The sequence below is a fragment of the Erinaceus europaeus genome, chromosome 3, assembly GCF_950295315.1.
Source record: "Erinaceus europaeus chromosome 3, mEriEur2.1, whole genome shotgun sequence".
Classification (NCBI taxonomy): domain Eukaryota; kingdom Metazoa; phylum Chordata; class Mammalia; order Eulipotyphla; family Erinaceidae; genus Erinaceus; species Erinaceus europaeus.
The window spans coordinates 119,947,696-119,975,527 of record NC_080164.1 but is presented as its reverse complement, the minus strand read 5'-3'; the positions used below and the strand labels follow the sequence as shown (position 1 = coordinate 119,975,527).

Genomic DNA, 27,832 nt, shown 5'->3' with positions numbered 1-27,832 from the left:
TATGTAAGTGTAGGCAACCACAGGAGGAATAGTGACTTAGAAGTGTGTTTGGCCAGGATGCCTGTGAAATTGGCCTCACTTTTTCTGTTGCTACAGGTGAGTTGTTACATTAACACCGGGAATTGTGGCAAAGTCCTAGTATGGCCAATGGAATACAGTCATTGGATCAATTTAAAGACAATTCTGGATGAACTGGTCACAAAGGGTCATGAAGTGACTGTTCTGACATCTTCAGTTGCCCTTTTTCATGATCCTAAAAAGCAGTCTGCCATTAAATTTGAGATTTATCCGACAACTTTCACTAAGGATGCCTTGGAGATATTTTACACAGAATGGACCAGGAACTGGACAAATTTATCAAAAAACAAATTTTGGATATACTTTCCAAAGATGGAAGAATTACTTTGGATATATTCTGATGTGTATGAGAAGCTCTGTAAAGAAGTAGTTTCAAACAAGAAGTTTATGACAAAACTACAGGAATCAAGGTTTGAGCTCCTTCTTGCAGATGCTGTTGGGCCCTGTGGTGAGCTGCTGGCTGAGCTACTTAAACTGCCTCTGGTGTACAGTCTCCGCTTCACTCCTGGCTTTTCATTTGAAAAACACGTTGGAGGACTTCCATTGCCACCATCCTATGTACCTGTTGTTATGTCAGAATTAAGTGATAAAATGACATTTATGGAGAGGATTCAAAATATGATATATACACTTTATTTTGATTTTTATTTCCAAGTATTTAATGAGAAGAGTTGGAATAAATTTTACAGTGAAATATTAGGTAAGTTGTGGTTTTAATTGATAGCATGATTTTTATTAACTTCCCTTAGACCTTTGAAGGTGAGTCGGTATAGTTGTGCAAAAGAAAATCTTATCTTTCATAAGTGAAAGGATAAAAATCAAAGTACCTTTTAATCTCAAAGATACCATAGACAGTTTTCTACTATAAATTAAAATTCTGAAGTCCATTTCTAGTATAGGACATGCCATGGGGATCATAAAACACAAATTAGGGCTTGAGAAACAGCATATTGATAATGTGAAAAGACTTCCCTTCCTGAGACTCTGAGATCCCAGGTTCAACCCCCAGCTTATCATAAGACAGAGCTGAGCAGTGCTCTGGTCTCTCTCACTCTCTATATCTTTCTCACTGCATGTTTCTCATTAAAATATATACTAAAAAATAAAGGACTTAAGTGCTCTCTAAGTAATTAAATATCTATTGTCCACATTGTTTTATCTTTAAGTTCATTAGAAAACCCATAAAACATCTTTAGGAATGAAATCATGGAGACTAAAGTCCTGCATATGTACTTCAAGCACAAATATCTATGTGATAGTGAGGAGATTATTTCCATCTATGTAGTTTAGTTCCATCATATACATATATATATATATACAGTACACCAGAGGCAGTTTATATATATACATATATATATATGTGTATGCAATTTGGCCAGCAATTGCTCCACAGTTGAGATTCAAACTGAAAATTTAGACACCATTAAAGATGAAAATTTTTATTTATCTAGGAGTAAAGAATTGTAACCAAGGTACAAAAAAATCTAAAATGTATAGTCAACAGGTGTGGAGAAATGTAAGTTTGGGTTTTTATTGGAAGGAAAGTGAAAAATGATGTAAGCAGTTAAAAAAAAAAAACTATTTAATTTGTGTTAAAAAGTTTAAACTAGAGGGCCGGACAATAACATTCTGGGTTAAGCACACATAGTACGAAACTCAAGACCCTGGTTTGAGCGGGTTCCCTACCTGCAGGGGGTCACTTCACAAGCAGTGAAGCAGGTCTGCAGTTGTCTATCTTTCTTCTGTATCTTCCCCACCCTTCTCAATTTCTCTCTGTCCTATCCAATAATAATAATAATAAAAAAACTCAAAAAATGGCGGCAGGAGCAGTTCATTGGCAGTGTAAGCACTGAGTCCCAGAAATAACCCTGGAGGCAAATAAATAAATATAAATGAACAGTTTAAAGTATTCACTCCTACTGCATTTATCCTCTTGAAAACAGCTATAATCCATTGTCCTGCAGCACTCCCAGACAGGTTCACAAAACCTGTTATTTGGCTCAGGCCAAGGATTTTTAAAAATAGATTTTTATTAGTGATTTACAAGATTATAAGATAATAGGGTACAATTCCACATCTTTCCCACCACCAAAGGTGTGCCCATCCCAGCCCTCCAATGGTAACCACAAATTTTCAAAGGTTATAGATAAGGGTAAAGTGTATATATGTATATATATTTTTTCTTTCTTCAAGTCCATGTGTTTCAATTCTCTATATCCCACATGAGTGGGATCATCTCATAGTTGTCCTTCATTACCTTATTTACTTCACATATTCTCTGTCAGTGCTATCCATTTTGTCCCAAAAATCATATTATGGTCTTTTATTTCTTTTTTATTACTGATTTAATATTGATTTATAAAATTACAAGCTAACAGGGTAAAATTCCACACTGTTCCTACCACTAGAGTTCCTTGTCCCCATTCCCTCCACTGGAAACAACAGTAATTCTCCCAACGTCACAAATATGGGTTGATTATTATTTCTGTAAATATATATATTGCCCATTTTTTCTATGGTCCTTCCTTCTCTTCCTTTCTAAGTCACACTTAGACCTATTGCTACTTCCAAATGTCCCTCCTTTTTCCCTCTTCTCTCTCTGAGTCCTGATGGAATTGGAGCTTAGACCTCTCTAGTCATCTTCCCTAACATTTCTTCCCCTCTGGGACTACGGCCCAAAATTCTTTTTGGAGTGCAGAAGGTGGGAGTTCTGGCTTCTGTAAGTGCTTCTCTGCTGAACATGATCATTGGCAGGTTGAACTATATACCCCTAGATTCTCTTCACTCACAGTGACTGGTATAAAAACAAAGGTTCCTGCTTTCAAACATTCCATATATCAGTGTAATTGGAGTTCAGGGCCCTCTGGTCATCTTCCCCTAACATTCCTGCTCAGGAAGTATGAACCAAAATAAATTGTTTTTTAAGTACAGAAGGAGTTCTGGCTTTTGTAATTGTTTCTCAATTAGTCATGGACATTGGCCATGAACTTGGTGACTAAAAAGCAGTAAGATATAAAGCAGGACAGAATGTTTAATAAGCAGGAACTAAAGTGCAGGGTTAGGGCCAATCAGTCCAAGAATCTTTTGGGTCAGTTCAAGCAGAAAATAATCTTTTTTTTTCCCCAGCATGGCAATTCTTACCTTCTCTCAAAATGACTCCACTGATATCTGTTTTTCACAAGAATTACAGTGACCCTATCCCAGTTAAAATCTGAGATTCTGGGTTAAGTGCACATGGAGGCGCAAAGCTCAAGGACCTTAAGGATCCTGGTTCAAGCCCCCGGATCCCCACCTGCAGGGGAGTCTCTTCACAGGTGGTGAAGCAGGTCTGTAGGTGTCTGTCTTTCTCCCTCTCTGTCTTCCCCTCCTCTCTCCATTTCTCTCTGCCCTATCCAACAATGAAGACGACATCAATAACAACAACAATAATAACTACAACAATAAAACAAGGGCAACTAAAGGGAATGAATAAATAAATATTTTTTTAAAAAATCTGAGATTCTGGGAGTCGGGCGGTAACGCAGTGGGTTAAGCTCATCTGGCAGAAAGCACAAGGACCGGTGTAGAGACACCAGTTCGAGCCCAGGCTCCCTGCAGAGGAGTCCCTTCACAAGCGGTGAAGCAAGTCTGCAGGTGTCTGTCTTTCTCTCCCCCTCTCTGTCTTCACCTCCTCTCTCCATTTCTCTCTGTCCTATCCAACAACAGCAATAAAAAAAAAATCTGAGATTCTGATAATTGCATAGTTCTTCCCTAAATTCTGACAGATTTGAGACCTAGAATCTTGTTTAAAACTGGATCTACAAGTGATTTGCTGTATTTGGGGTGCGGGGTGGAGAATGCAACCCCTTTACTGATGGAATCAAGAAAGAAAATCCAAGGACTAGAAGGAAGACATCCAACATCCCCAGCATGACCAGGTCTCCTAGCCACCAAAAATGTGTCTAGATCTTTTTGTAAACTAGGTCTTTCTATTTTGCTAATGTTCTAAAACTGACCATAAGCACACATCTCTGTTTCCAAAGTTAAGAAAAAGAATTAGTGGCCACCAAGAATGGAGAAGAATTCAGATACTGAACCCCAACAATAACCCTGGTGGCAAAAAAGAAAAAGAAAGGAAACAAAAGGAGAGGAACAGAAAAGATAAAAGACTCACACATCAGGACAGGTAGCTGAATAAAGATCAAAGAAGAGTCAGACTGAATTAGTGATCACTGCAAAAACGGTATCATCTGTTTTCCATCTACACCATGCCTCGGCCTCGCGTGAGCTTAATGTGCAGCTTGACGATACGAGAATCTGGCATGAAGCCCAGCCAGTCTATCTTGGGATTACTCTCGATCGCACTCTGTCATTTCACAATCATCTCATAAAAACTGCAGCAAAGGTGGGCGCGAGGAATCACATCATTGCAAGACTGGCCAGCTCCTCATGGGGCGCAAGCGCTTCCACACTACGATCATCATCTCTGGCATTATGCTATTCCACTGCAGAATACTGTGTCCCAGTATGGTTCCGTAGCCCCCATGTCCACTTGGTCGATTCCAAATTATATTCCTCCATGAGGATCATTTCTGGAACCATCCATTCCACCCCGGTTCCATGGCTGCCAGTTCTTAGCAACATCGCCCCGCCAGATATTCGTCAGGATGCGGCATCATCTAAGTTCATTTCCCATGTTTATGCTCGACCGGACCTGCCAATATACACGGATATCTTCGCCCACCCTGTCCAACGCTTGACGTCTCGTCACCCAATCTGGTCCTCTACGCCTACACTGAACTTCTCTGTTCCAGTCTCTTGGAAACAGAGTTGGCAGTCAGCTGAGGTAAAGAACAAACACCTCATCACAGACCCCTGCAAGCGTCAACCCGGCTTTGACCTAGCATGTTATGATTGGGCCCTCCTCAATCGCTATGGAACAGGCCATGGCCGGTGCGCCGCTATGTTCCATCGCTGGGGAGCCAGAGACGACCCGAACTGCCCCTGCGGCTATAGACAATGACCCACATAGTCAACGACTGCCACCTCTCCAGATTCAAAGGAGGTCTCGAAACTTTACATCAGGCTCAACCTGACGCTGTTGACTGGCTACGGAAGAAGCGCAAACGCTAGAAGAAGTGATCACAAGACTTACTCAGAGCTGTCAGGTTTAGCCAGAATGGTCACAAGAGCCTGTGTTTGAGGCAGAAAAATAAATAAATAAATAAATAAATAAATAAATAAATTATAGAGCCATGACCCACCAGGGAAAGAGAGAAACAGGCTGGGAGTATGGATTTGTCAACTCCCATGTTCAGCAGGGAAGCAATTACAGAAGCCGGACCTTCCACCTTCTGCACCCCATAATGTCCCTGGGTCCATGCTCCCAGAGGGATAAAGAACAGGAAAGCTATCAGGGGAGGGAATGGGATATGGAGTTCTGGTGGTGGGAATTGTGTGGAGCTGTACCCCTCTTATCCTGTGGTGTTTTTTTTTTTTCAGTTTTTCCCTTTTATAATTTTTTTTTAATTTATAGATTGACTTCTCTAGAGAAATATTCCTTTATGGTTATGGTACAGTTAGTTGATTGTGAAGTTGCTATAATTCTTTTTTGCATTTGTGTCTTTTGGTTATATAGCTTTAGAAAGAAAAAAAATCATGTTTAATTCTCTAACAATTCCAATTTAATGTTATCTGTAATTGTGAATATCATGAGATGTATTAATCATATATACATGTAGATGGATTCCTATATTGATAATTTGTATACCTGTATAACTGTTAATTATATGCATACATAGTTATTATACACACATTCATTTGCTTTGTTAAATAACTGGCATTTAAACACATTTGTATCATTCCAGCTTTTTCTCAGAAAATTGCCTAGTATCATCTTCACATGACAATGTTCTCATTTCCTTAATTGTTGTTTATTTTCCCTTTAGGAAGACCCACTACACTATCTGAGATCATGGGGAAAGCTGAAAAGTGGCTCATTCGAACCTACTGGGACTTTGAATTTCCTCACCCACTCTTACCACATTTTGAATATGTTGGAGGACTCCACTGTAAACCTGCCAAACCACTGCCTAAGGTCACCTCTTTCTGTTTGTTTTGCTTTGTTTATTTTGCATTTTCTATAGGAAATATTTTGCATTTTATCTAGGCAGTTTGACTGACTGGACAGAGATATGGGAAACTAGGTAAAATGGCTTGCTAATTAGAAGCTCGTATTTCTATACCAATGTAAATATCTAAATTACATTATAAATATAGAATTAATTGGAATCCTTGAAGAACATTTAAGTAGATGGTCAGGTAAATTATGGTCTTCACTGTCCAACATATGAGAAAGGGTCAGCCATTCACTAAAATAATATTTATAGGGGCTAGGACTTCTCATCTGGTACAGTGTGCATTTTACCATGTGCCAGGACCCAAGTTCAAGCCTGGCCTCCACTGCACTGGAGGGGAGACTCAGTGCTGTGGTTTTCTCTCTATATATTTATCTCTATCTATCTATCTATCTATCTATTTGAAAGTCTGCTGGGGGGCGAGAAGAAGGTAAGGATTCAACAAGAACAAAAACAAAACAAAATAGAAACCAAGAGAGGGAGAAAATACAAGTTGAAACTTAGACTAGATAAGATCTAACACATTTGACCCGTAGACTAAGAGGATGTGGGTGGCTGGGGAGTGATTGAAAGTGTGTTGGAGGGGCTGGGTGGTGGCACACCTGGTCAAGCGTACACGTTACAGTGCACAAAGACCCAGGTTCAAGCCCCCAGCCCCTACCTGCAGGGGGAAAGCTATGCAAGTGATAAGACAAGGCTACAGGTATCTCTCTCTTTCTCTCTAACTTCCTCTCTTCTCTCAATTTCCCTATGTCTCTAATATTAAATAAAACTACTTATTAAAAAGTGTGTTGGAGCCCCACTGCACTGTGGTGGTGAACATTGTCAGTTGAGTGATGACCTACCATGGTGCGGTAAGCCATACACAAGTGACAGTTAATATATTGCAAATTATTATGTCCCTAATGAAGTGAATTAAAATGTGATGGGGGTGGTGGATTTATGTCATAGTAGTTTTTCACCAGATTTCCATGCCTGGAGCCTCAGTGGTCTTAGGTTCAACCCTAGGCACCACCATAAGCCAGAACTCTGGCCTCACTCACTCAGGCTATCATTAAAACAAATTAAATGAGTAGTAAAATACATACAAAAAATTATTTCTATTTTCTTAATTCAAATTTCAAACCTCTTCAAAGTGTTGAATAGGAAGTGATCTTAACTGGAAAGAAACTAGCTCAAGAATCTATTTATATTCCATTTTCTCAAAATCCCAACAACACAAATATGGCATGTACCTTCTTATACATGCACTAACTATACAGTTGTTGACAAATGGGTACAATCTCTCATCACCCTGTGGAAAGGGGCCCAAATTGGGAGTGAGAGTGTTTTGCAGATTCCTATCACAGAAGTCTTTCTGTTTTGGTGATGGTTCCTTTTGCTACTTTTCAGTTTGATATAATCCCACTGTAATATTATTGCTTTTGGTTTTCTTCTCATTGGACTTGAGTTTCCAAAGACTTGTCTGAAACCAGCATCATGGAGTATTCTGTTAATGTGTTCTATTATGTATTTTATGCATTTTTGGTATACTATCTAAGACTCTGACCCATTTGTAGTTGATTTTTGTGCATAGTGTCATGTGGCAGCCCTGTTTCATTTGTCTGCATGTCACCAACTAATTTTCTTTTTTTTTTTTATTAGTGATTTAACAATGATTGACAATATTGTGGAATAAGAGGGATACAATTCCACACAGTTCTCACCAACAGAGTTTCACATCCCATCACCTCCACTGGAAGCTTCCTTATTCTTTATCCCTCTGGGAGTATGGACCAAAGATCTTTACGGGGAGCAGTAGGTGGAAGGTCTGGCTTCTGTAATTGCTTCTCTGCTAGACATGGATGTTGATCGGTCGATCCAAACCCCCCAGCCAGTTTCTATCTTTCTGTAGTGGGGCAGGGCTCTGGAGAGGAGGGGTTCCAGGACTCATTGGTTAGGTTGTCTGGTCACCAACTGATTTTCTTATCACCATTCATTGAAGAGATTGTCCATTACTCATTTAATTGATGGGGACCCCTTATCATATATTTACTTTTCATATCTGTGAGGACTTATATCTGTGTTCTCAATTTTATTCCATTGATCTGTGTGTCTGGCTTTGTTCCAGTACAATGTGACTTCAATTACTATAAGCCTATAGTATAGTTGGAAGACTGATACCTCCACTCTTGTCCTTTTTCTCAAAAAAACTTTGATAATCATTAGTTCTTTTAAAAAAAAAACACCTCATATTCATCTTTTTCGGGGTGTGATACTTACATGTGTCATATGTAGTTATGAAATCTGAACCTGAAATCTGATAATTCTATTAAACAATGTTAAGTAACCAATCAAAAATAAATAATAAAATGAAAAAAGTCTCTCAAGATGTATTCACTGAGTTGAGTGAGAAAGCAGGTTACTGATTCAAGCAACAGTGAAGAAAAACTATATTGGGGAATGAACAGTTAATGAATAGAGGAGCAGTGCTTTGGTGTCTCTCCTCTCTGTGCCTCTTTTATCTGTCTCCGTCTTTGTCTTTCACCCTCTATCTAACAAAGTGAAGAGTTCACAACAAGCAGTGGAATCACACAGGTGTGAAGCCCCAGCAATATCTCTCGTGACAAATATAAATAAACAAAAGAATAACAGGGTCCGCCAGGGGCTAAGACAAATGTCTTTCATGTACAAGTTCCTGAGTTTGATTCTATGCACCACAGACAGACAAGTCTTTCATTCATAGATGGTGGAATGATGTTTCTAGGGATTTTGGATCTCTTCTGTGGTGAATATTCTGTCCAAGTCCTCCCCCCATTTTTGGATGGGGTTATTTGTTGTCTTGTTGTTGTGTCTGGCAAGTTCTTTATATATGTCGGTTATTAAACTCTTATCTGATGTATGGCATGTAAAGATCTTCTCCCATTCTGTGAGGGGTCTTTTGGTTTGGGTAGTGGTTTTTTTTGCTGTGAAGAAGATTTTTAATTTGATGTAGTCCCATAGGTTTATACTTGCCTTAGTCTTCTTTGTAATTGGATTCGTTTCATTGAAAACGTCTTTAAAATTTATGCGGAAAAGAGTTCTGCCAATATTTTTCTCTAAGTATTTGATAGTTTGTGGTCTAACATCCAAGTCCTTGATCCACTTGGAATTTACTTTTGTATTTGGTGAAATACAGTGATTCAGTTTCATTCTTCTGCATGTTTCAACCCATTGTTTCCAACACCATTTGTTGAAGAAACTCTGCTTTCCCCATTGAATAGTCTGGGTCCCTTTGTCAAAGATTGGATGTCCATAGGTGTGGGGCCTCATTTCTGGGCTCTCAATTCTATTCCACTGGTCAGTGTGTCTGTTCATCTTCCAGTACCAAGCAGTTTTGATGACAATGGCCCTATAATACAGTTTGAGATCTGGGAGTGTGATGCCTCCAGTTCTGTTCTTTTTTCTCAAGATTGTTTTGGCAATTCTAGGTTCTTTTCTGGTTCCAGATAAACCTTTGTAGCATTTTTTCTATTCTCCTAAAAAATGTGCTTGGGATCTTGATGGGGATAGCATTAAATTTGTAGATGGCTCTGGGTAATATATTCATTTTGATGATGTTAATTCTTCCAACCCATGAACATGGAATATCTTTCCACTTCTTTGTGTCTTTTTCAATTTCTTTGAGTAGTGACTCATAATTTTCAGTATACAAGTCACTTCTTTGGTTAGGTTTACTCCTAGATATTTTATTGTTTTTGTTGCTATAGTAAAAGGAATTGATTTCTGGATTTCAATTTCTTCTAACTTAGTGTTTACATAGAAGAATGCCACTGACTTTTGAATGTTAATTTGATAGCCTGACACCTTACTGTATTTCCTGATGATTTCCAAAAGCTTCTTGCTGGATTCCTTAGGTTTTTCCATGTATACTATCATGTCATCTGCAAATAAGGAGAATTTGAATTCTTCTCTTCCAATCTGTATCCCTTTAATTCCTTGCTCCTGCCTGATTGCTATGGTAAGAACTTCCAACACTATGTTGAATAGCAATGGTGATAGTGGGCAGCCCTGTCTAGTACCTGATCTGAGGGGAAATGCTTCCAGTTTTTCACCATTGAGTATGATGTTGGCTGTAGGTTTGCTATAAATAGACTCCACTATCTTCAGGAATTTTCCATCTATTCCCATTTTTTGTAGTGTTTTGATCATAAAGGGATGTTGGATTTTGTCAAAGGCTTTCTCTGCATCTATTGATATGACCATGTGGTTTTTGGTCTTCCTTTTGTTGATGTGGTGGATCACATAGATTGATTTACGTATATTAAACCAACCTTGCATGCCTGGAATAAACCCCACTTGGTCATGATGAACAACCTTTTTGATATACTGCTGTATCCGGTTGGCTAGAATTTTGTTCAATATTTTCGCATCTATGTTCATCAGAGATATTGGTCTGTAGTTTTCTTTTTTGGTTGTGTCCCTGTCTGCTTTTGGTATCAAGGTGATGTTGGCTTCATAGAAGCTGGCAGGGAGTATTCCAGTGTCTTCAATCTTCTGGAAGACTTTTAAAAGTAGAGGTATTAGTTCTTCTTCGAAGGTTTTGTAGAATTCATTTGTAAAACCATCTGGTCCAGAACTTTCATTTTTGGGAAGATTTTTGATAACTGTTTCAATTTCATTAGCTGTGATGGGCCTGTTCATGTTATTCACTTCCTCTTTACTTAGTTTTGGAAGTTGGTAGGTATCTAGGAAATCGTCCATTTCTTCCAGGTTCTCTAGCTTGGTGGCATATAGTTGTTCATAGAAGCCTCGCATGACGTGTTGAATTTCTACGGTGTCTGTTGTGATATCTCCTCTTTCATTTACTATCTGACTTATTTGGGTCTTCTCCCTTTTTTGTTTTGTGAGTCTGGCTAAAGGTTTGTCGATTTTGTTTACTCTTTCGAAGAACCAACATTTACTTTCATTGATCTTTTGTATGGTTTTTCTATTCTCAATGTTATTTATTTCTGCCCTAACTTTAGTGATTTCTGTCCTTCTGGTTGCTTTAGGGTTCCTTTGTTATTCTTCTTCTAGGTCTTTAAGATGTGCAATCAGGCTGTTTATTTGTGCCTTTTCTTGTTTCCTAATGTGTGCTTGTATAGCTATGAACTTCCCTCTTAGGACTGCTTTGGCTGTCCCCAAATATTTTGATAGCTTGTGTCTTCATTTTCATTGAACTCTCGAAACGTTTTGATTTCTTCCTTGATTTCCTCTTTGACCCAGAAGTTGTTAAGAAGTGTACTGTTGAGCTTCCACATTTTGGGACTATTACTAATCTTTTGCTGATTGTTAAGTTTTAGTTTAATTCCAATGTGGTCTGAGAAGATGCTTGGGATGATTTAAATGCTCTTGAATTGGCTGATGCTGTCTTTGTGGCCTAACATATGGTCTATCCTTGAGAATGACCCATGTGGATTTGAGTAAAATGTGTATTCCAGTTTCTTGGGATGAATGACTCTGAAAATGTCCAATAGTTCTAGTTTATCTATCTCTTCATTTAGCTCCCTTATGTCTTTATTGATTTTCTGCCTGGATGATCTGTCAAGTTGAGATAGTGGGGTGTTGAAGTCCCCTACTATGATTGTGTTGTTGTTAATATATTGCTGTGGCTCTTTCAGTAGATGTTTGGTGTATTTAGATGGCTTCTCTTTGGGTGCATAGATATTAATAATTGTTAAGTCCTCTTGATTGACTGATCCTCTGAGCATTAAGTAGTGTCCATTCCTATCTTTTTTAATCTTATCTATTTTAAAGTCTATCATGTCAGATATGAGAATAGCTGCTCCTGCCCTTTTTTGTGGGCCATTGGCTTGTGTGATAGTTTTCCATCCTTTCACTTTAAGTCTGTGTTTGTCTTGTTGAGTTAGGTGGGTTTCCTGTAGAAAACATATTGTTGGGTTGTGTTTTCTGATCCATCTTCCTACTCTGTTTCTTTTAATAGGTGAATTCAGGCCATTGACATTTACTGATATCAAAGATTGAAGATATTTTAACGCCATTCTTGTAGAGTTTTAGAGTGTTTTGATATATGTCCTATTTGTGGTGGTCTGGTTGTTTATAGGAGACCTTTCAGAACTTCTTTCAGGGCAGGCTTGGTGATGGTTGATTCCTTCAACTGTTGCTTGTCTGAGAAGGTTTTGATGCTTCCATCTAGTCTGAATGACAGTCTAGCAGGATATAGTATTCTTGGCTGAAAGCCTTTCTCATTGAGCACTCGATAGATATCTTGCCATTCTCTTCTGGCCTGTAGTGTTTGTATGGAGAAGTCTGCTGCTAATCTTATGGGTTTTCCTTTGTAGGTGACCCTTTGTTTTTCTCTTGTAGCCTTGAGGATCCTTTCTTTATCCTTATCCCTTTCCATTCTAAGTATGACATGTCTTGGTGTCTTTAGGTCTGGGTTAATTCTGTTTGGGACCCTCTGGGCTTCTTGAATCTTTATGTCTTTGGTGTTGTCTAGACTAGAGAAATTTTCAGCTATTATGGCCTTGAGAATGCTTTCTTCCTCCCCTTCTCTTTCTTCCTCTGGTAGGCCAATAATGCGTATATTGTTTCTTTTGAAGTCATCCCATAGGAGTCTGTTGTTGTTTTCAGCATCTCTTAATCTCTTTTTGAGATCTCTTACTTCTTTTTTAGTTGTCTCTAATTCATCCTCAATCTTGCTAATTCTGTCTTCAGCCTCATAGATTCTATTCTCTCTGCCCTCTACTGTTTTCTGGAGTTCATCTATTTTGTTGCCCTGCTCTGATACTGTTTAGCTTGTTCAGCTAGTTGCCTTCTTAGCTCAGCGATTTCAGCTTTCAGCTCTCTAATAACCATGAGATAATTAGAATTTTCTTCCATATTCTCATTTGTTGTTCCTGCATTTCTGGTTACAATTTTTTCAAATTCTTTACTCACTCCTGTTATTATGTCCTTAGCTAATGTTTGGATGTTAAACTCGTTGTTTTGTGCTTCACTCTCTGTAGGACTTTTAGCTGGACTCTTGTCCTGGTTCAAGTCTCCAATATTTTTTCTTGTTGTTTTAACCATATTATATATTATGTTATGAGTTCCCTTTATCAGTAATTTTCAAATTATTGATCACTATTGCCTGGGTTGACTTGTGTCTAAGTAAGTTAATTAAAGTGTTTACAGTGGTGGAAGTTAACAGTTTTTTCAATCCCTGAGTTGGAGCTCGGTGGTTTAAAAGCCTCTTTTTTTTTTCTTCCCTGTAGGCTATGGGAGCCTGAGGGCTTTTAAACTATCAACAGGCTTCTTAGCTTAATCACTGACTCCTGACCAAGATATATAGCAGGTTGTGGCAGAGATAATCTAGTGGTTATGCAAAGAGACTTTCACAGCCCCTCAGCTATGCCACCGAGGTATAGGTCTTCTGAGTTTCCTGGTTAGATCTCTGTCCCCTGGTGTCCCTCCCTGCCACTGCTCCAGATTCTGAGGGTAGTAGCAATGGAGACTCAGAGTTGCACTTGGTGAGTCTCTGGGGAGTCCTCTCCTCCCTTAAGCTTTCCCCTTGTTGGTGGAGCAGACTGCAGGTGGTGTCTCAACTGATAAACTGCTGAACTGTTAGCAGTCACTTAATCTCTCCTTAGGCTCCTCTCTCCTCTCTGTCACCAGCCACATGTGTTTGTACTCACGGGTGATTTACTGGGTTCCTGTGGTCATTCTAGTCCTGTCTTGTTTCGGTCCCAGGTGGTCTCCTTTGGTATTCCTAGTTGATATTGTTTTTAAAGGTGAATTCACCATTTTTAATAGCTAAGTAGGTTTTTTTTTTTTTTTTTTTTTTTTTTTTTTACCTCCAGGGTTATTGCTGGGGCTCAGTACCAGCACTATGAATCTACTGCTCCTGGAGGCTATTTTTCCCATTTTGTAGCCTTTGTTGTTGTCTTTGTTGTGGCTATTATTGTTGCTGTTGGAGAGGACAGAAAGAAATGGAGAGAGGAGAGGAAGACAGAGAAGAGGAGAGAAAGAGAGACACCTGCAGTCCTGCTTCACCTCTTGTGAAGTGACCCCCCTGCAGGTGGGGAGTCGGGGGCTCGAACCGAGATTTTTATTCCAGCCTTGTGCTGGTCCTTGCACTTTGTGCCATGTGTGCCTAACCCACTGCACTACTGCCCAGTCCCCCCCCAAAAAAAATTTAAAAATCAAAATTAGGGGGAGTCTCTCTGTCGTATCCAACAATAACAGCTATAACAACAATAACAACTACAATAAGGGCAACAACAAAGGCAACAAAAAAAATGGGGAAAAAATGACTTCTAGGAGCAGTGGATTCATGGTGAAGGAATGGAGCCCCAGCAATAACCCTGGAGGCAAAAAAAAAAAAAACTTCATTTCAAACTATCTAGGCTGTAACATGGTTCCTTTCACAAAGTCCAAAAGGTGAGGTAAGATTAATAGACTTGGAGAGTTTTTTAATGGTTATGTATTTTCAAATTCACAAGATAAAAAAAGTGCTACTGATCATTATACAATGTAAATATAATTAGCACAATTGAACTATATGATTATATTGTGATTCAGATAATGAAATTTATGTTCCATGTATTTAATCATAATTTCAGAAGGTCACTATTCTTGTTTTATCTCTTTAGTTCTTTGGAATAATCTCTTCAATATTTCTTCTTGCTACCCTTTCATGACAGGAAATTTTTCCTTCACAGGAAATAGAAGAATTTGTCCAGAGCTCTGGAGAGAATGGGATTGTGGTGTTTACTCTGGGATCAATGATCAAAGACATGTCTGAAGAAAGAGCCAATATGATTGCATCTGCTCTCGCCCAGATTCCACAGAAGGTAGGCAAATCGCATTAATACCACATAAATATCTAATAAGTCTGTTGAACACTAAAGAGTTTTATTATAGAAATATCCTACATGAAGAGTAATTAATTATGATAGTTCCACTTTATCTCAGATATCAAACTAAAAAACAAAATATAATATGGGTTGCAGAGATGCCTAATGGTTATGCAAAAAGACTTCCACGCCTGAGACTCAAATTCCCCTATAATACCACAAACTAGATCTGAGAAGTTCTCTGGAAAGAAAGACAAAAAAAAAAAAAAAAAAAAAACCTACTATGAAACCAAAATATACTACAGCCAGAGAGAGGTAGCATAATGGATAGAAGGTAAAACTTGAGCGTAGATAGTATAATGGTTATGCAAAGAAACTTTCAAGCCTGAGGCTCCAAAATCCCAGGTTCAATCCCATGTACCACCATAAGTGAGAGAGCTGGTAAAAATAAGTAAATAAATACATAAATAAATAAGGAGGGGGGAAAAAACAGAGCTTGACATGTGTGAGCTTCTGATCATAATCCCCAACACTGCACATACCAGAGTGGTACTCTGGTCTTTCCAGTCTCTCTCTCTTCTGATAATTAAGGCTTATAGATTACAGAAGATAGTTAGATACATAGATGATAGATGAGTGACAGGCATTAAAGTAGTAGACAAGATATCATTGGTTGATAATTTTGGCATTAGCATTGTTTAAAGAAAGAGAAGGAGCAGGAAGAGGAGGAGGAGGTGTGGGAGGGGGAGGAGGAGGATATGTGCTGCACCAAAGGGCGAGAGGGGGGTGGAGAGAACCTTGAAGAGCTATCACATGATGCACAAGGAAATGAATGATTATTCCTATGTTTGCACAACTGCACTGCAAACCATTACTCTTCCAGTTAGTAAATTTTTAAAAGAAAGAAACATGAAAGGATGCAATGTGAAGCTGGGGAAGTAGCATAATGGTGATGCAAAAAGACTTGCATGCCTGAGGCTCCAAAGTGCCAGGTTCAAGCCCCTCACCACCATAAACCAGAGCTGAGCAATGTTCTGATAAAAAGAGAGAGAAGGGGGGTGGGGGTGGGGGAGTACAATGTGAACTTTTTAGTGTTATAATGCAAGCAAGAAAGCTAGCAAATTCTGCCCAGTCATTTGTTCCTTTTCTTCACAGAATTAGCTAAATTTTAATAGTAATTGTACTAGCACAATAATGTTAAGGAAAGTGGATAAAGGTCTAAAGGACAATATGCTGCTTGCACTTACTATCTAACCTACCTTCTTGCACCTTCTGTAATGTACACATTACACTGCCAGGGCTTCACTGCTCTGGGTCTGCTTTTTCAGAGAGAAAGGAGAGAGCAAGATAGCACCACACTGAAACTTTCTCCAGTGCAGTGGGGGCCAGGAACAAATCTGGGTTATGAAAATGACATAAGTGCAACATCCAGGTGAACTGTTTCTCCCGTTTTTGTTTTTACCTAACCAGAGCACTGCTTCGTGCTGATTTATAGTGATGTAAGGGATTGAACCTGGATCCTCTGGTGCCTCTGGCATAAAAACCATTCAGTGTGTTTTAGAAAGTGTTATTGAGTGAAATTATAATCCGGGCTCACCAGGTACCTAAGCCAGTCATGTGATTTAAAGAACAAGAGATTGGTCTGTCATAACTGACTAGACTTTATCAAAGTGCAAAACAGGAGAATGACAGAGAAAGTCCTGTTCTTGAACTGAACTTTGTGCATTGCTCAACCTGACCCCCAATGCACCCAGGTTCTAATCTATAAAATTAACTCTTCCTCCCTATGCAGAAAGGAGATTTATAACAAGATGCCAAATCAATGCTTGCATGGAAAATATTAATTTTATTTTTCTCCATTAAAATTTTTTTTAATTTTATTGAAAGGTTAGAGATTTACAGTATAATTGCTTTCCAATATGTAAAATATACCTTTCATCTTTTTTAACTACTTTGTAATTTCCTATCTGATAATCTCATTTGTTCTTTCCACTGTGTATGAAATGACAGTGTTTCACCCCCAAATAGAAATAAAAATAAATGCAACTATATGAAATGTGTGTGTTCCTCCTTTCTTTCCTCCTCAGCAGATTAGTAGTCCTCATTACTTGACATTTCATCATTATTTATCTAGCGAAAAGCATTTAGCTAAATGTCTTCTAATTTTCAAAAATTTAAGCTGCTGTTAAATTTGAAATTCAACTAATAGAAAAAAGCATTTTCTTTAACAGGTTCTATGGAGATTTGATGGCAAAAAACCAGATACCTTAGGATCCAATACTCAGCTGTATAAATGGATTCCCCAAAATGACCTTCTTGGTAAGATTTGGGAGAACAAATAGTGGAAACATGAATAATATTTAACTAGTTATAATAGCATAACAGAAAAACAAATAGGGCGAGGGAGAGAGATAGTATAATGCGGGGGGTGGGGTGGTATAACATCATGGTTATGCAAAAAGACACGTTTGAGGTGTTGAGGTCCGAGGTTCAATTCCCTGCACCAACATAAGCCAGAGCTGAGAAGTGCTCTGAAAAAAACCAGAAACAAACAAAAGAAGTGAGCACTCATTATTGAAATATTCAAAAATAAACCTTTTATTCATTTGTCCAGTTCCAAGGGACCTAAAGAGTCGGCATTTTATTTTATAAATCTAGATTCCTTATGAACGAGTTTAATTTTTTTATTTCATGTCTACCTCCCAGTATATCTTTCAGCAACTTTCTGGATTGCCAGTTCATCTCTGAAGTCTCTCTTTATATCTGTCTTTTCCCTACTATTGGGATATTTTGAATGCTGTGGGAAAATAAACTTTTTTTTATGCCACTAGGGTTATCGCTGGGGTTTAGTGCCTACATACCTTCACCATTCCTTGTGGCAAAATTTTTCCCTTTTTTAGTTTTTTATTTGATAGGATAGAGAGAAATTGAGAGTGGAAGGTGGGAGAGAGGAAGAGAGAAAGAGAGGGAGAGAAACCTGCAGCACTGCTTCACTGCACATGAAGCTTCTTTCCTGTGTCTGTATGTGTGGGAGAGGAGCTTGAGCCTGCATCACTGGGCATGATGATGTGTTCACTCAACCAGGCACACCTCCATCCAACCCCCAGACTCCTCTCTTACTACTGGTGACCTTCTGTTTTCTTTTAAAATTATCTACAATCTATTCACAGAACAGTAACATATCATCATCCCCTTCCTCCCTTAACATCCTACATGTTATAGACTCAGTAACTTTGAATTTCATAAAAAGATTATGTTTCTAATATGTGTCCCATTTTTGCATAAGTTGTTCCTTTTATCCAGAATATTCTTTCAATTTATTCACCTATCCATTTTTGGTTCTTTTTTGAAGTTCATTTCTTTATGTAGTTACCTGTACAGAGGGAGAGGGAGGGAGAAGGAGAGGGAGAGGGAGAGAGACAGACAGAGAGAGAGAGACCTGCCACACTGCTTCACCACTCACAAAGCTTCCCAAGGTCCTTGCACATTGTAACATGTGTGCCCAGCCAGGTACACCACTACCCAGCCCCAAGACTTACGTGATTAGCTCTGAGTTCTGAAAGCAATTTACATGTCATTTTACAAGTGTTCATTATCTAGAAAACACAGCTTCTTTTAGTGCTTGACATTACCATAATCTCATTTCATCTCATATCATAGATAATTATATGTATAATGATCATTTTCTTAAATGCAATCAATTTTAGGTCATCCAAAAACCAGAGCTTTCATAACTCATGGCGGGACCAATGGCATCTATGAAGCAATCTACCATGGGGTCCCGATGGTGGGCATTCCTCTGTTTGCTGATCAGCCTGATAACATCGCTCACATGGAAGCCAAAGGTGCAGCTGTTCGAGTGGACTTGGAAACTTTGACTAGTGCAGACCTGCTCAACGCATTGAGGAAAGTGATTAATGATCCTTTGTGAGTGTAACTTTTTAAGTTTTTACAAGATACTACATTCATATATGAAAGTTTAGGGGGCTGCAGTGTTTCCTAAATGAGTAATGGTGAGTACACACATGTTCAATGTTCTAAAGGTAGTGTCACTAACCCACTGGGAATATCTCATCAAGTTTGTCTTAGTATTTTAAGGAAATGTTTCATCAGAGGTTAAATATCATGAAGAAATTTTGAAATAGCCAATAAGAGAATGAGAAGAGTAAAAGAAACGATGACAGGAAGATTAAGAGAAACCACTAAGAACACAGTTAAAGCAGAGATCCATGGGTGGTATAAAAATGCTAGTTATGTCTTTTTTTCAGCATGGGAATTCATTCAAAACTTTAAACTCTCCTGAAATGGTTCTCAGCTAATAAGTAAACATATCAATTTCAGATTCCTATCATATTTGACATCTTTAAAATTTCCTTTACTAATATTTTAATCCTACCACTGACAAATGACAGTTATTTAGGACCTTGAATGTACTCAATAAAAACTATGTGGATATTACTTTTAAAGGTAGGTTTAGTCTTGTTTTGTTGTGCTTGCTTTTGTCTATTTTAAAGAATCAGAAAATTATAAATTGGGTTGAAAGTAACATTCCCTTTAGAAGTCAGATTTTCTGCAACCAACGAGAAATATGATTGCAGGGCCTAAAATAATTTTAAGTTTATTGTTACAGTTATGAGTATCATTGTTATGTATGGATTTTCAGATTTGTTTTCCATTTTGTCCCAAATTTCAAACACGGTGTCATCTTTTAATGGCCAAGTAATATTCCATTGAGTATAATGAGTATATTCCATTGACTTATAGACCATAACTTTATTTTTTTATTATTTATTGCATAGAGGCAGAAAGAAATCATGGGGGAAGAGGGAGCTAGAAAGGGAGAGAAAGAAAAAGACACTTGTAGCACTGCCTCACTGCTTGTGAAGCTTTCCCTCTGCAGGTAGGGACTGGGGGCTTGAACCCAAGTCCTTGCACATTGTAACATGTGTGCTCAACCAGGTGCACCACCACCAGTCCCCTACCCTATTATTAATCCACTCTCCTACTAATAGTTGTTTAGGTTGATATCACATTTGGACTATTGCAGAGTGGAGCTATGATCATAAAGTTTATATATCCTTTCAAATTTCAGAATTTTTGAGTCCTGGCATATATGCTCTAGTGGTTATTGCAGGGTCATTAAGTATTTCCATTTTTATTTGTTAAGGATTCTCTATGCTATTTGCCACTGGAACTGTACCATTTTGCATTCCTAACAGAATTCCCCACATCCTCACCAGCACTTGCTTCTTTTTTTTTTTTTTTTTCCTAATGTAAGCCATTCTAAATAATCTAGGGTAAAGGCAGAGGGGTAGATAGCATAATGGTTATGCAAAGAGACTCTCATGCCTGAGGCTCTGAAGTACCAGGTTTAATCCCCTGCACCACCATAAACCAGAGCTGAACACATCATCATCATCTAAGGTAGTATCTCTTCGTGGTTTTTTGTTTTTTTCTAATAGTAAATGATGTTGGTGATGTTTCATCTGTGAACCATTGGTATGCCTTCTTTAGAGAAGTGTTCAGATACTTTTTGTACTTTGAATAGGATTATTTTTTTCACTATTGAGTTGTATAATTTATATATTTCTAGTATCAATCCCTTGTGAGAAGTGTGATGTACAAATATCTTCTCTCATTTAGTACCTTACCTTTATTTTTATTGCCTTCAGGGTTATTACTGGAGCTTGGTACCTGCACAACTCCACCATTCCTGGTGGCAAATTTGTTTCTTTTTTTTTATTTTCATAGAGGGGGAGCTACAGAGGTGACAAGGAGACAGAGAGGAGGAGAGACATCTGTAGCATTGTTCCACTGCTCATAAAGTTTTCCCCCACTCGGGGGTACTGGAGCTTGAAGCTGGGTCCTTCTCTGTGGTGATGTGTGTGCTCTTGTGGGTGAGCCAACATCTGATCCCTACTCAGTAGTCATTTCTTTAGACAAAATTTAATTTGATGTTGTTCCATAAAAATCCATATAAATAAAGTTTTTATTTATAAAAAGGAAATACTGACAAAACCATGGGATAAGAGGGGTACAATTCAACACAATTCCCACCACCAGAGCTCTGTATCCCATCCCCTCCCCCAATAGCTTTCCCATTCTTTATTCCTCTGGGAGCATGGACCCAGGGTCATTATGGGGTGCAGAAGGTGGAAGGTCTGGCTTCTGTAATTGCTTCCCTGCTGAACATGGGTGTTGGCAGGTCGATCCATACTCCCAACCTGTCTCTCTTTTCCCCTAGTGGAGTGGGGTTCTGGGGAAGTGGGGTTAGGGTTATTCTTTAGTTTCCCTTACCAAAAGGGTTGCATCTCTAAATACACTGCTTAGGCTAAGTCCTGAAGTGTAGTGCCCATGTTTTCATCTAGTTATCGTTTCAGATCTAATAATATCCAGGTCTTGAATCCACCTTGAATTAATTTGTATGTGTGGTGTTAAATGATGGGGTAGTTTTTGATTTTTACATATGTAGTTTTCCCAAGACCATTTGTTGAAGAGGCTTCCTTATACCCACTGAATGGTTTTTTACTCCAAAGTCATATTTGGGGGTAAAGGATTTTTTAATTATCACCATGGACATTTGCATTTTAAGAGTAGTATTACTTAATTTAAATGTTAGCATAGCTATTTTCGTAAATGAGTGCATAAAGATCACATTTTCATTTTTTTAAAAGAATACAGTTTTTTCCTACCTGGACACTTGTCCTACCAAGTCCTTGCACGCGGTAATGTATGTGCTCGACCTAGAGTGCCACCACCCAGCCCCTACAATCTCTAGCTATATATCCTTATCCTTTTTCTTTTGTAGTTATTGATGTCGTTGTTAGATAGGACACAGAGAAATGGAGAGAGGAGGGGAAGACAGAGATGGGGAGAGAAACATAACCTGCAGACCTCCTTCACCTGCAGGTGGGGAGCCAGGGACTCGAACCGGGATCCTTACGCTGGTCCTTGCGCTTTGTGCCACGTGCATGTAACCCGCTATGCTACCACCCAACTCCCTTTCTTTGTTTTTTATTGCATTATCACTTTAATAGTTGAAACAAATGTAACTGCAATGTATGAGAGTGAAATACTGAGATCTCTCCAAATTGTAAAATATTTAAAACAGTAGTAACCAGTTACGGAGTACACTATATGAAAGAGCAACTCTGAGAGTCAATGTAATACTCCTCACAATGATTAGATAGGAAAGATGCTATTTCTATCCATTCCACAAAGCAAAGGACTCTGGGGAAGGAGGGAATGGGATGGGATGAAGGAGCATTGAGGTCCTAGTAGATGATGGGGGAGGGGAGCCTAGGTTAGGGGAGCAAGCTTCTTCCAGACACCTAGACAGCTGTTATGGAGAGATGAGGGACTGTGTCAACAACTGTACTCTATAAACTATTAACCCCTCAATAAAATAATTTAAAAAAATAAAAGGCCGGGGCTGCGTGGTGGTGCACCTAGTTGAGCACACATTACAATGCACAAAGACTCAGGTTTGAGCCCCTCGTCCCACCTGCAGGGGGAAAATTTTTTGAGTGATGAAGCAGGACTGCTTCCTCTCTATCTCCCCCTCCCATCTCAAGTTCTGACTGTTTCTACCCAATAAAGATAGTAAAAAATTCAAATTAATAAATGGCAGGTAAAAGCCAAAGTGAATATTCAAACCAAGGCAACCCACTACCACACTTGTAGCTATCAATTTGAGATAAGAATTCAATAAATCAATGATTAAAATGCTAATTCTGCCCAGACATGTCTTTGAACCTCATTATGGACTGGCCTCTTGCATCTGGATTTTGATAGTGTTTTATAATTTGTTGACCAAGTTACTAAGAATTCCTTGCTGGATAATTTTAATTCTGCAAATTCAAATCATGAATCTCTTTTCTTCTCTTTGTTTTTGACATTAACTAATTCATCTTCAGGCTAGAAACTTTACTCTTTCATTATAATCAGATTTCTACACATTCTATACATCCCATAAACTAAGATTTCCATAATCATTCTAAGGAAAATGATGTCTTTCATCATCTTCTAGAATGTGGCCCTCAGTTTTACCATCTGCATGAAGTTTTCACATTTACCTTTGTTAGTGTATTCCATAAATTAATGTGCATTTGGTTTTCCTTCAGGTATAAAAAGAATGCTATGTGGTTATCAGCCATTCAGCATGATCAGCCTGTGAAGCCCCTGGATCGAGCTGTCTTCTGGATTGAGTTTGTTATGTGCCACAAAGGGGCCAAACACCTAAGACCAGCTTTGTACAATCTCAATTGGTTCCAGTATCACTCTTGGGATGTGATTGGCTTCCTACTAGCCTGTGTGGCAATCGTTACATTTTTTGTCATAAAATGTTGCTTATTTTGCTGTGCAGTGTTTGTTAAAACAAGTAAGAAGAAAAAGAGAGAGTAGACTTTGAAGCCTAAGGCAGATAGGCTTGATAAGTACAATTACTCTATTTAATTCAACCATAATGAATCAAGATGTGGTAATGCTCTCCTGATTCTATAATTCTAAATGAAAAGAGATTTACTAGAGCCCTTGACTGTTAGAGACCAAAAAGTCTTCTGCTTTCACTATTTTCTATTTAAATAAAGACAATCAGATAGAATACGTATGTCCCTGAAAAGAAAAAAATAGAAGTGAATACTTGTTAAAGATGCTATCACAGATTTTATTCATACTTCTGGAGTAGGTTTGAGATATCAGTATAAACAGTTCTTTTTTTTTAAATAACTTATTATCTTTGATAGAGACAGCCTGAAATTGAGAGGAAGGGGGATAGAGAGAGGGAGAGGGACAGAGAGACATCTGTAGCACTGCTTCACCACTTCTGAAGCTTCCCCGCTGCAGGTGGGAAGCAGGGGCTTGAACCCAGGTCTTTGCACACTGTAATGTGGTAACTCAAACAGATTTGTGTAACTAAACCAGGTGTGCCATCACCTGGCCCTTAGTATAAACAGTTTAATTACAACTTAGATAAAGGTGTTTGAGGCCTGTTAAAGTGAAAACATACAGGAAACAAAAGGGACTATAGGGAAGTGAAAAGGAAGCAGCAAAACAAAAAAAGAAAGAAAAGAACTGGTGCTTATTCATCTCAAGAAAGGATTTAAAAAAAAAAAAAAGCAGTGACTTGTATGCTGCAGTCCAGCTGCAGCAGGTCAGGAGTCCCTGAAGGTGTATCAGAGTAGCAGCGGAGAGAGGAATGAGACAAGACACCGAAGTCTGATATCCGTATGATTTATTCAAGCAAGCAAGCCTTTTTTATATTTTGCAGTACAGCTGTTTGCAATAAGAGTTACAGTAAAATGAAAGTAACATCTTAAAAGTTTCCTATAATTTCCTTTAAATTAAAGGTGATAAACATTATATTGTGACAGAGCATGTTTTCTATATCCTCCTTACCGGGCAACATTTTTTGTAATACTGGTTTTGTTCCTTAGTGTGCATGCACCAAGGTGGACCTTGTCTAGTCAATCTTTCCATGAACCCTAGCTGAAAATACATTCTTTCTCTGTTAATATTTACCCAACGAATGCCTTTCTCATCATATGCTCCTGTATATGGCAATGGAGTGTCAGGAGCTCTCTGTAACCCTTTAGACCTAGGTGGATACCAGAGTTTCCCATTAAACTAGTAAGCTATTTATGGGGGTCCCTGTGCTGTGGGAACTATCTTTCTGTTACTAGTTTTCTTATTCTTGTAAGGTTGGGGTTTAGGTGCTTGAGTAGGCCAAGGAGCTAACAGCTCAGCCCTTTGTAATGCTATCATAAAATCTCTATTAGGTTTGTTTGGGAAATATTGTTTCGCAATTTCTCACAAGAAGTATTGTTTACAATTTTCACAGGGTGGTTTCTGGAGTTGTTTTTCATAGTTCATCCTCTCAGTCATTTCTATCAATAATATTATTCCCCTTATTATGCCACCTCCTATTCCAGGAAGCTTCCTTCTCTGAAGTGGGCTTCTCCCAAATGTGACTCTGTCAACCAGCTGGGGTGGAAGGGGATGTGGCACTTGTAAGAAACCTTTATCCAAGCAATTGAAAACTGCTGACTATGGACTTTTGTCCAATAGACAGAATCTGTTTTTTGAACAGAGGTTATCCAAAGGGACTGTGGAAAGTAGGCTGCAAGGGGGAGGGGGCTGTAAGGGGAGGGGACTCCACTAGGCTTTGGTGGAGGGATAGTGGTGATTTGGTGATGGGTGAGGTGAGAAATGGTATTTTAAAGCATTTATAATCTTGTAGTCTAATGTTACCTTAAATAAATAAAACCACTATAAAATAATCTCAGGATTTTTGGGATAGAAAATGTCTTTCTGTTGTGAATGAACAATTTAACAAAACATATTTATCTAGAAAGGAAAACAAAGAAAAAACAGGTCCATAGGTGATAAACATTCAGAGTGACTTACAAACAAACAAGATCAATATTAAGTCATGTGAAATGGTAAAAGTTTGTGAGAAATCCTCTATCAGAGAGAATGAGCTTTGGAGCTGGTTAGTCAAGAATTGCAGATTGAAAAATCAAGAGAGATGAAATAAAAACTGACACAAACAGATGGACTCCAAATTCCTAACACTGCAAGGAAAGATAGAATGAGCGATTAGACAAGGAAGGCAGTTACAAATAAAAGCATGTGATTAAGAGGGATCAATAATGCACATATTTTAATAAGTTTATTATAAACTTCTAGAGTCACTAAGCCTGAAGTGGTTCTGTTTGTCTAGGTCTAATAAAGAAAACACAAAGCTCACTAGTCTTCCGTCTCTCTCGCTTTTGCTTTCTTTCTTTTGTTCACTATCTTTATGGTTAATATTGTTCATTCTACTTATACATTCAGTAGCATTCTATTTCATACAATCAATGAATGTATATTTTAATTTTTTGAATTTCTAAATTTCCTATATATCTCACTTACCCCTTCTGTCAAGAATTCCTTTTCTCTTTAAACATTTTAATTTTTTAATGTTTATTTTAATGAGAGTGATCCAGAAACAAAGACACACAGAAAGACCACTATCAGCTCTGGCTTATGGTGGTGCTGAGGATTGAGCATGGGACCTCAAAGACCCAATATTTTGGACATGAAAATATTTTGCACAGCTCTTATGCTGTCTCCGTGTGTCCCCTTTGGACATTTTAAACCTGCTTGCTTTAAAAATTATATTCTGATAACCAGAGGGCTTTGTTTTAATACCATCAGTAAAAGGGAAGAGAACCTGAAAAACAGAGGAAGCCAGACACTGTTACTCTTTTTATCTGAGAAGAGGAAGGATACATGGAAGTTATATATAGGTATAGGTGTGGCTTAGAAAGGAAGAGAAGGCAGGACCATTGAAAAAAAAAAAAGGGCAAATATATATAGATAGATAGATATAGAGAGTGATAGTTACAAAGTCAGCACTTCTCTGTGGCCTTGGGAGAACTACTGCAGTTTCCAACGGTGGGGATGAGAACACATAACTCTGATGGTGGGGATGGTGTGGGACTATGCTCTTATTCTCTTATAATTTTGTATATCAGCATTAAATAACTAATAAAAAGTAAATTACATTCTAATTTTTCAAGCCTGTATTGTTCTGTTTTGTACAGATGGCTATTTTCTCTTGTGGTTTCCAAGAATTAATCTTTAATAGGTCTTGGTTTCTGCCAACATGTACAACACTGGGAATGTGTCTCTTCAGAATGGCTGTTTGATTGCCTCTGCTGCAGTTTAAGGGAATCATGAGTCCCACTTCAATTGTATTTTCCTTTTAAGCTTAAATGCATTATGGCCTATAAATAGGGTACATTAGATTCCCTACTGCTAAGGTCCTTCTTTTATTTTGATTCACCCCAAAGTTATTTCTATAGTTTCTGCAGTCATCTATTGATGGAAGTGCTGGGAAAACTGGGTTGAAACATGCAGAATGAAACTGAACCACCTTATCTCACCAGAAACAAGTCAACTCCAAATGGATCAAGGACCTGGATGTTAGACCTGAAACTACCAAGTACTTAGAGGAAAACATTGGTGGAACACTTTCCCACCTAAACTTCAGCACATCTTCAATGATACAAATCCAACTGCAAGGAAGACTAAAACAAAAACAAATCAATGAGACTACATCAAATTGAAGAGCTGCACAGCAAAAGAAACCACCACCCAAAGAAAAAGAGACCCCTTACAGAATGGGAGATCGTCACATGCCAGACATCAGACCAGAGGCTAATAACCAAAATATACAAAGAGCTCAGCAAACTTAAAGCAAATGATCCCATCCAAAAATGGGCAGAGGATATGAGCAGAATATTCACTATAGAAGAGATCCAAAAGGCTAATGATGGGAGTCGGGCGATAGCGCAGCAGGTTAAGCGCACATGGCACAAAGTGCAAGGACCAGTGTAAGCATCCTAGTTCAAGCCCCAGGCTCGGCACCTGTAAGGGGTTCGCTTCATAGGCAGGGAAGCAGGTCTGCAGGTGTTTATCTTTCTCTCCTCCTGTCTTCCCGTCCTCTCTGTCCTATCCAACGACGACGACAATAGCTACAACAATAAAAACAACAAAGGCAACAAAAAAGAAAAAAAAAAAAAGGCTAATGAACACATGAAAAAATTGTTCCACGTTACTGATTGTCAAGAAATGCAAATAAAGACAACAATGAGATACCACCTCACCTCTGTGAGAATGGCATACATCAAAAATGACAGCAGCAACAAATGCTGGAGAGATTATGGGGACAGAGGAACCCTTCTGCACTGCTGGTGGGAATGTAAATTGGTCCAACCTCTGTGGAGAGCAGTCTGGAGAACTCTCACAAGACTAGACATAGACCTTCCATATGACCCAGTAATTCCTCTCCTAGAG

The 27,832-nt window shown here is 38.5% G+C and overlaps 1 protein-coding gene across 2 annotated transcripts; it reads left to right on the top strand.

Annotated features, from left to right (window-relative positions):
- Positions 1-26,544, top strand: LOC103119987 (UDP-glucuronosyltransferase 2B31-like). Of its 2 annotated transcripts, XM_060187817.1 has the most exons (6): positions 7-778; positions 6,006-6,154; positions 14,858-14,989; positions 17,224-17,311; positions 18,700-18,919; positions 23,116-26,544. In XM_060187817.1, the coding sequence occupies exons 1-6, from the start codon at positions 58-60 to the stop codon at positions 23,393-23,395; spliced, it is 1,590 nt and encodes a 529-aa protein (XP_060043800.1). In that variant the 5' UTR covers positions 7-57; the 3' UTR covers positions 23,396-26,544. The 2 variants fall into 2 exon arrangements, with proteins under 2 accessions (XP_060043801.1, XP_060043800.1); XM_060187818.1 differs by lacking the exons at positions 17,224-17,311; positions 18,700-18,919; positions 23,116-26,544 and adding an exon at positions 16,785-17,048 and having other exon boundaries at positions 1-778.
- The last annotated feature ends 1,288 nt before the right edge of the window (positions 26,545-27,832 follow it).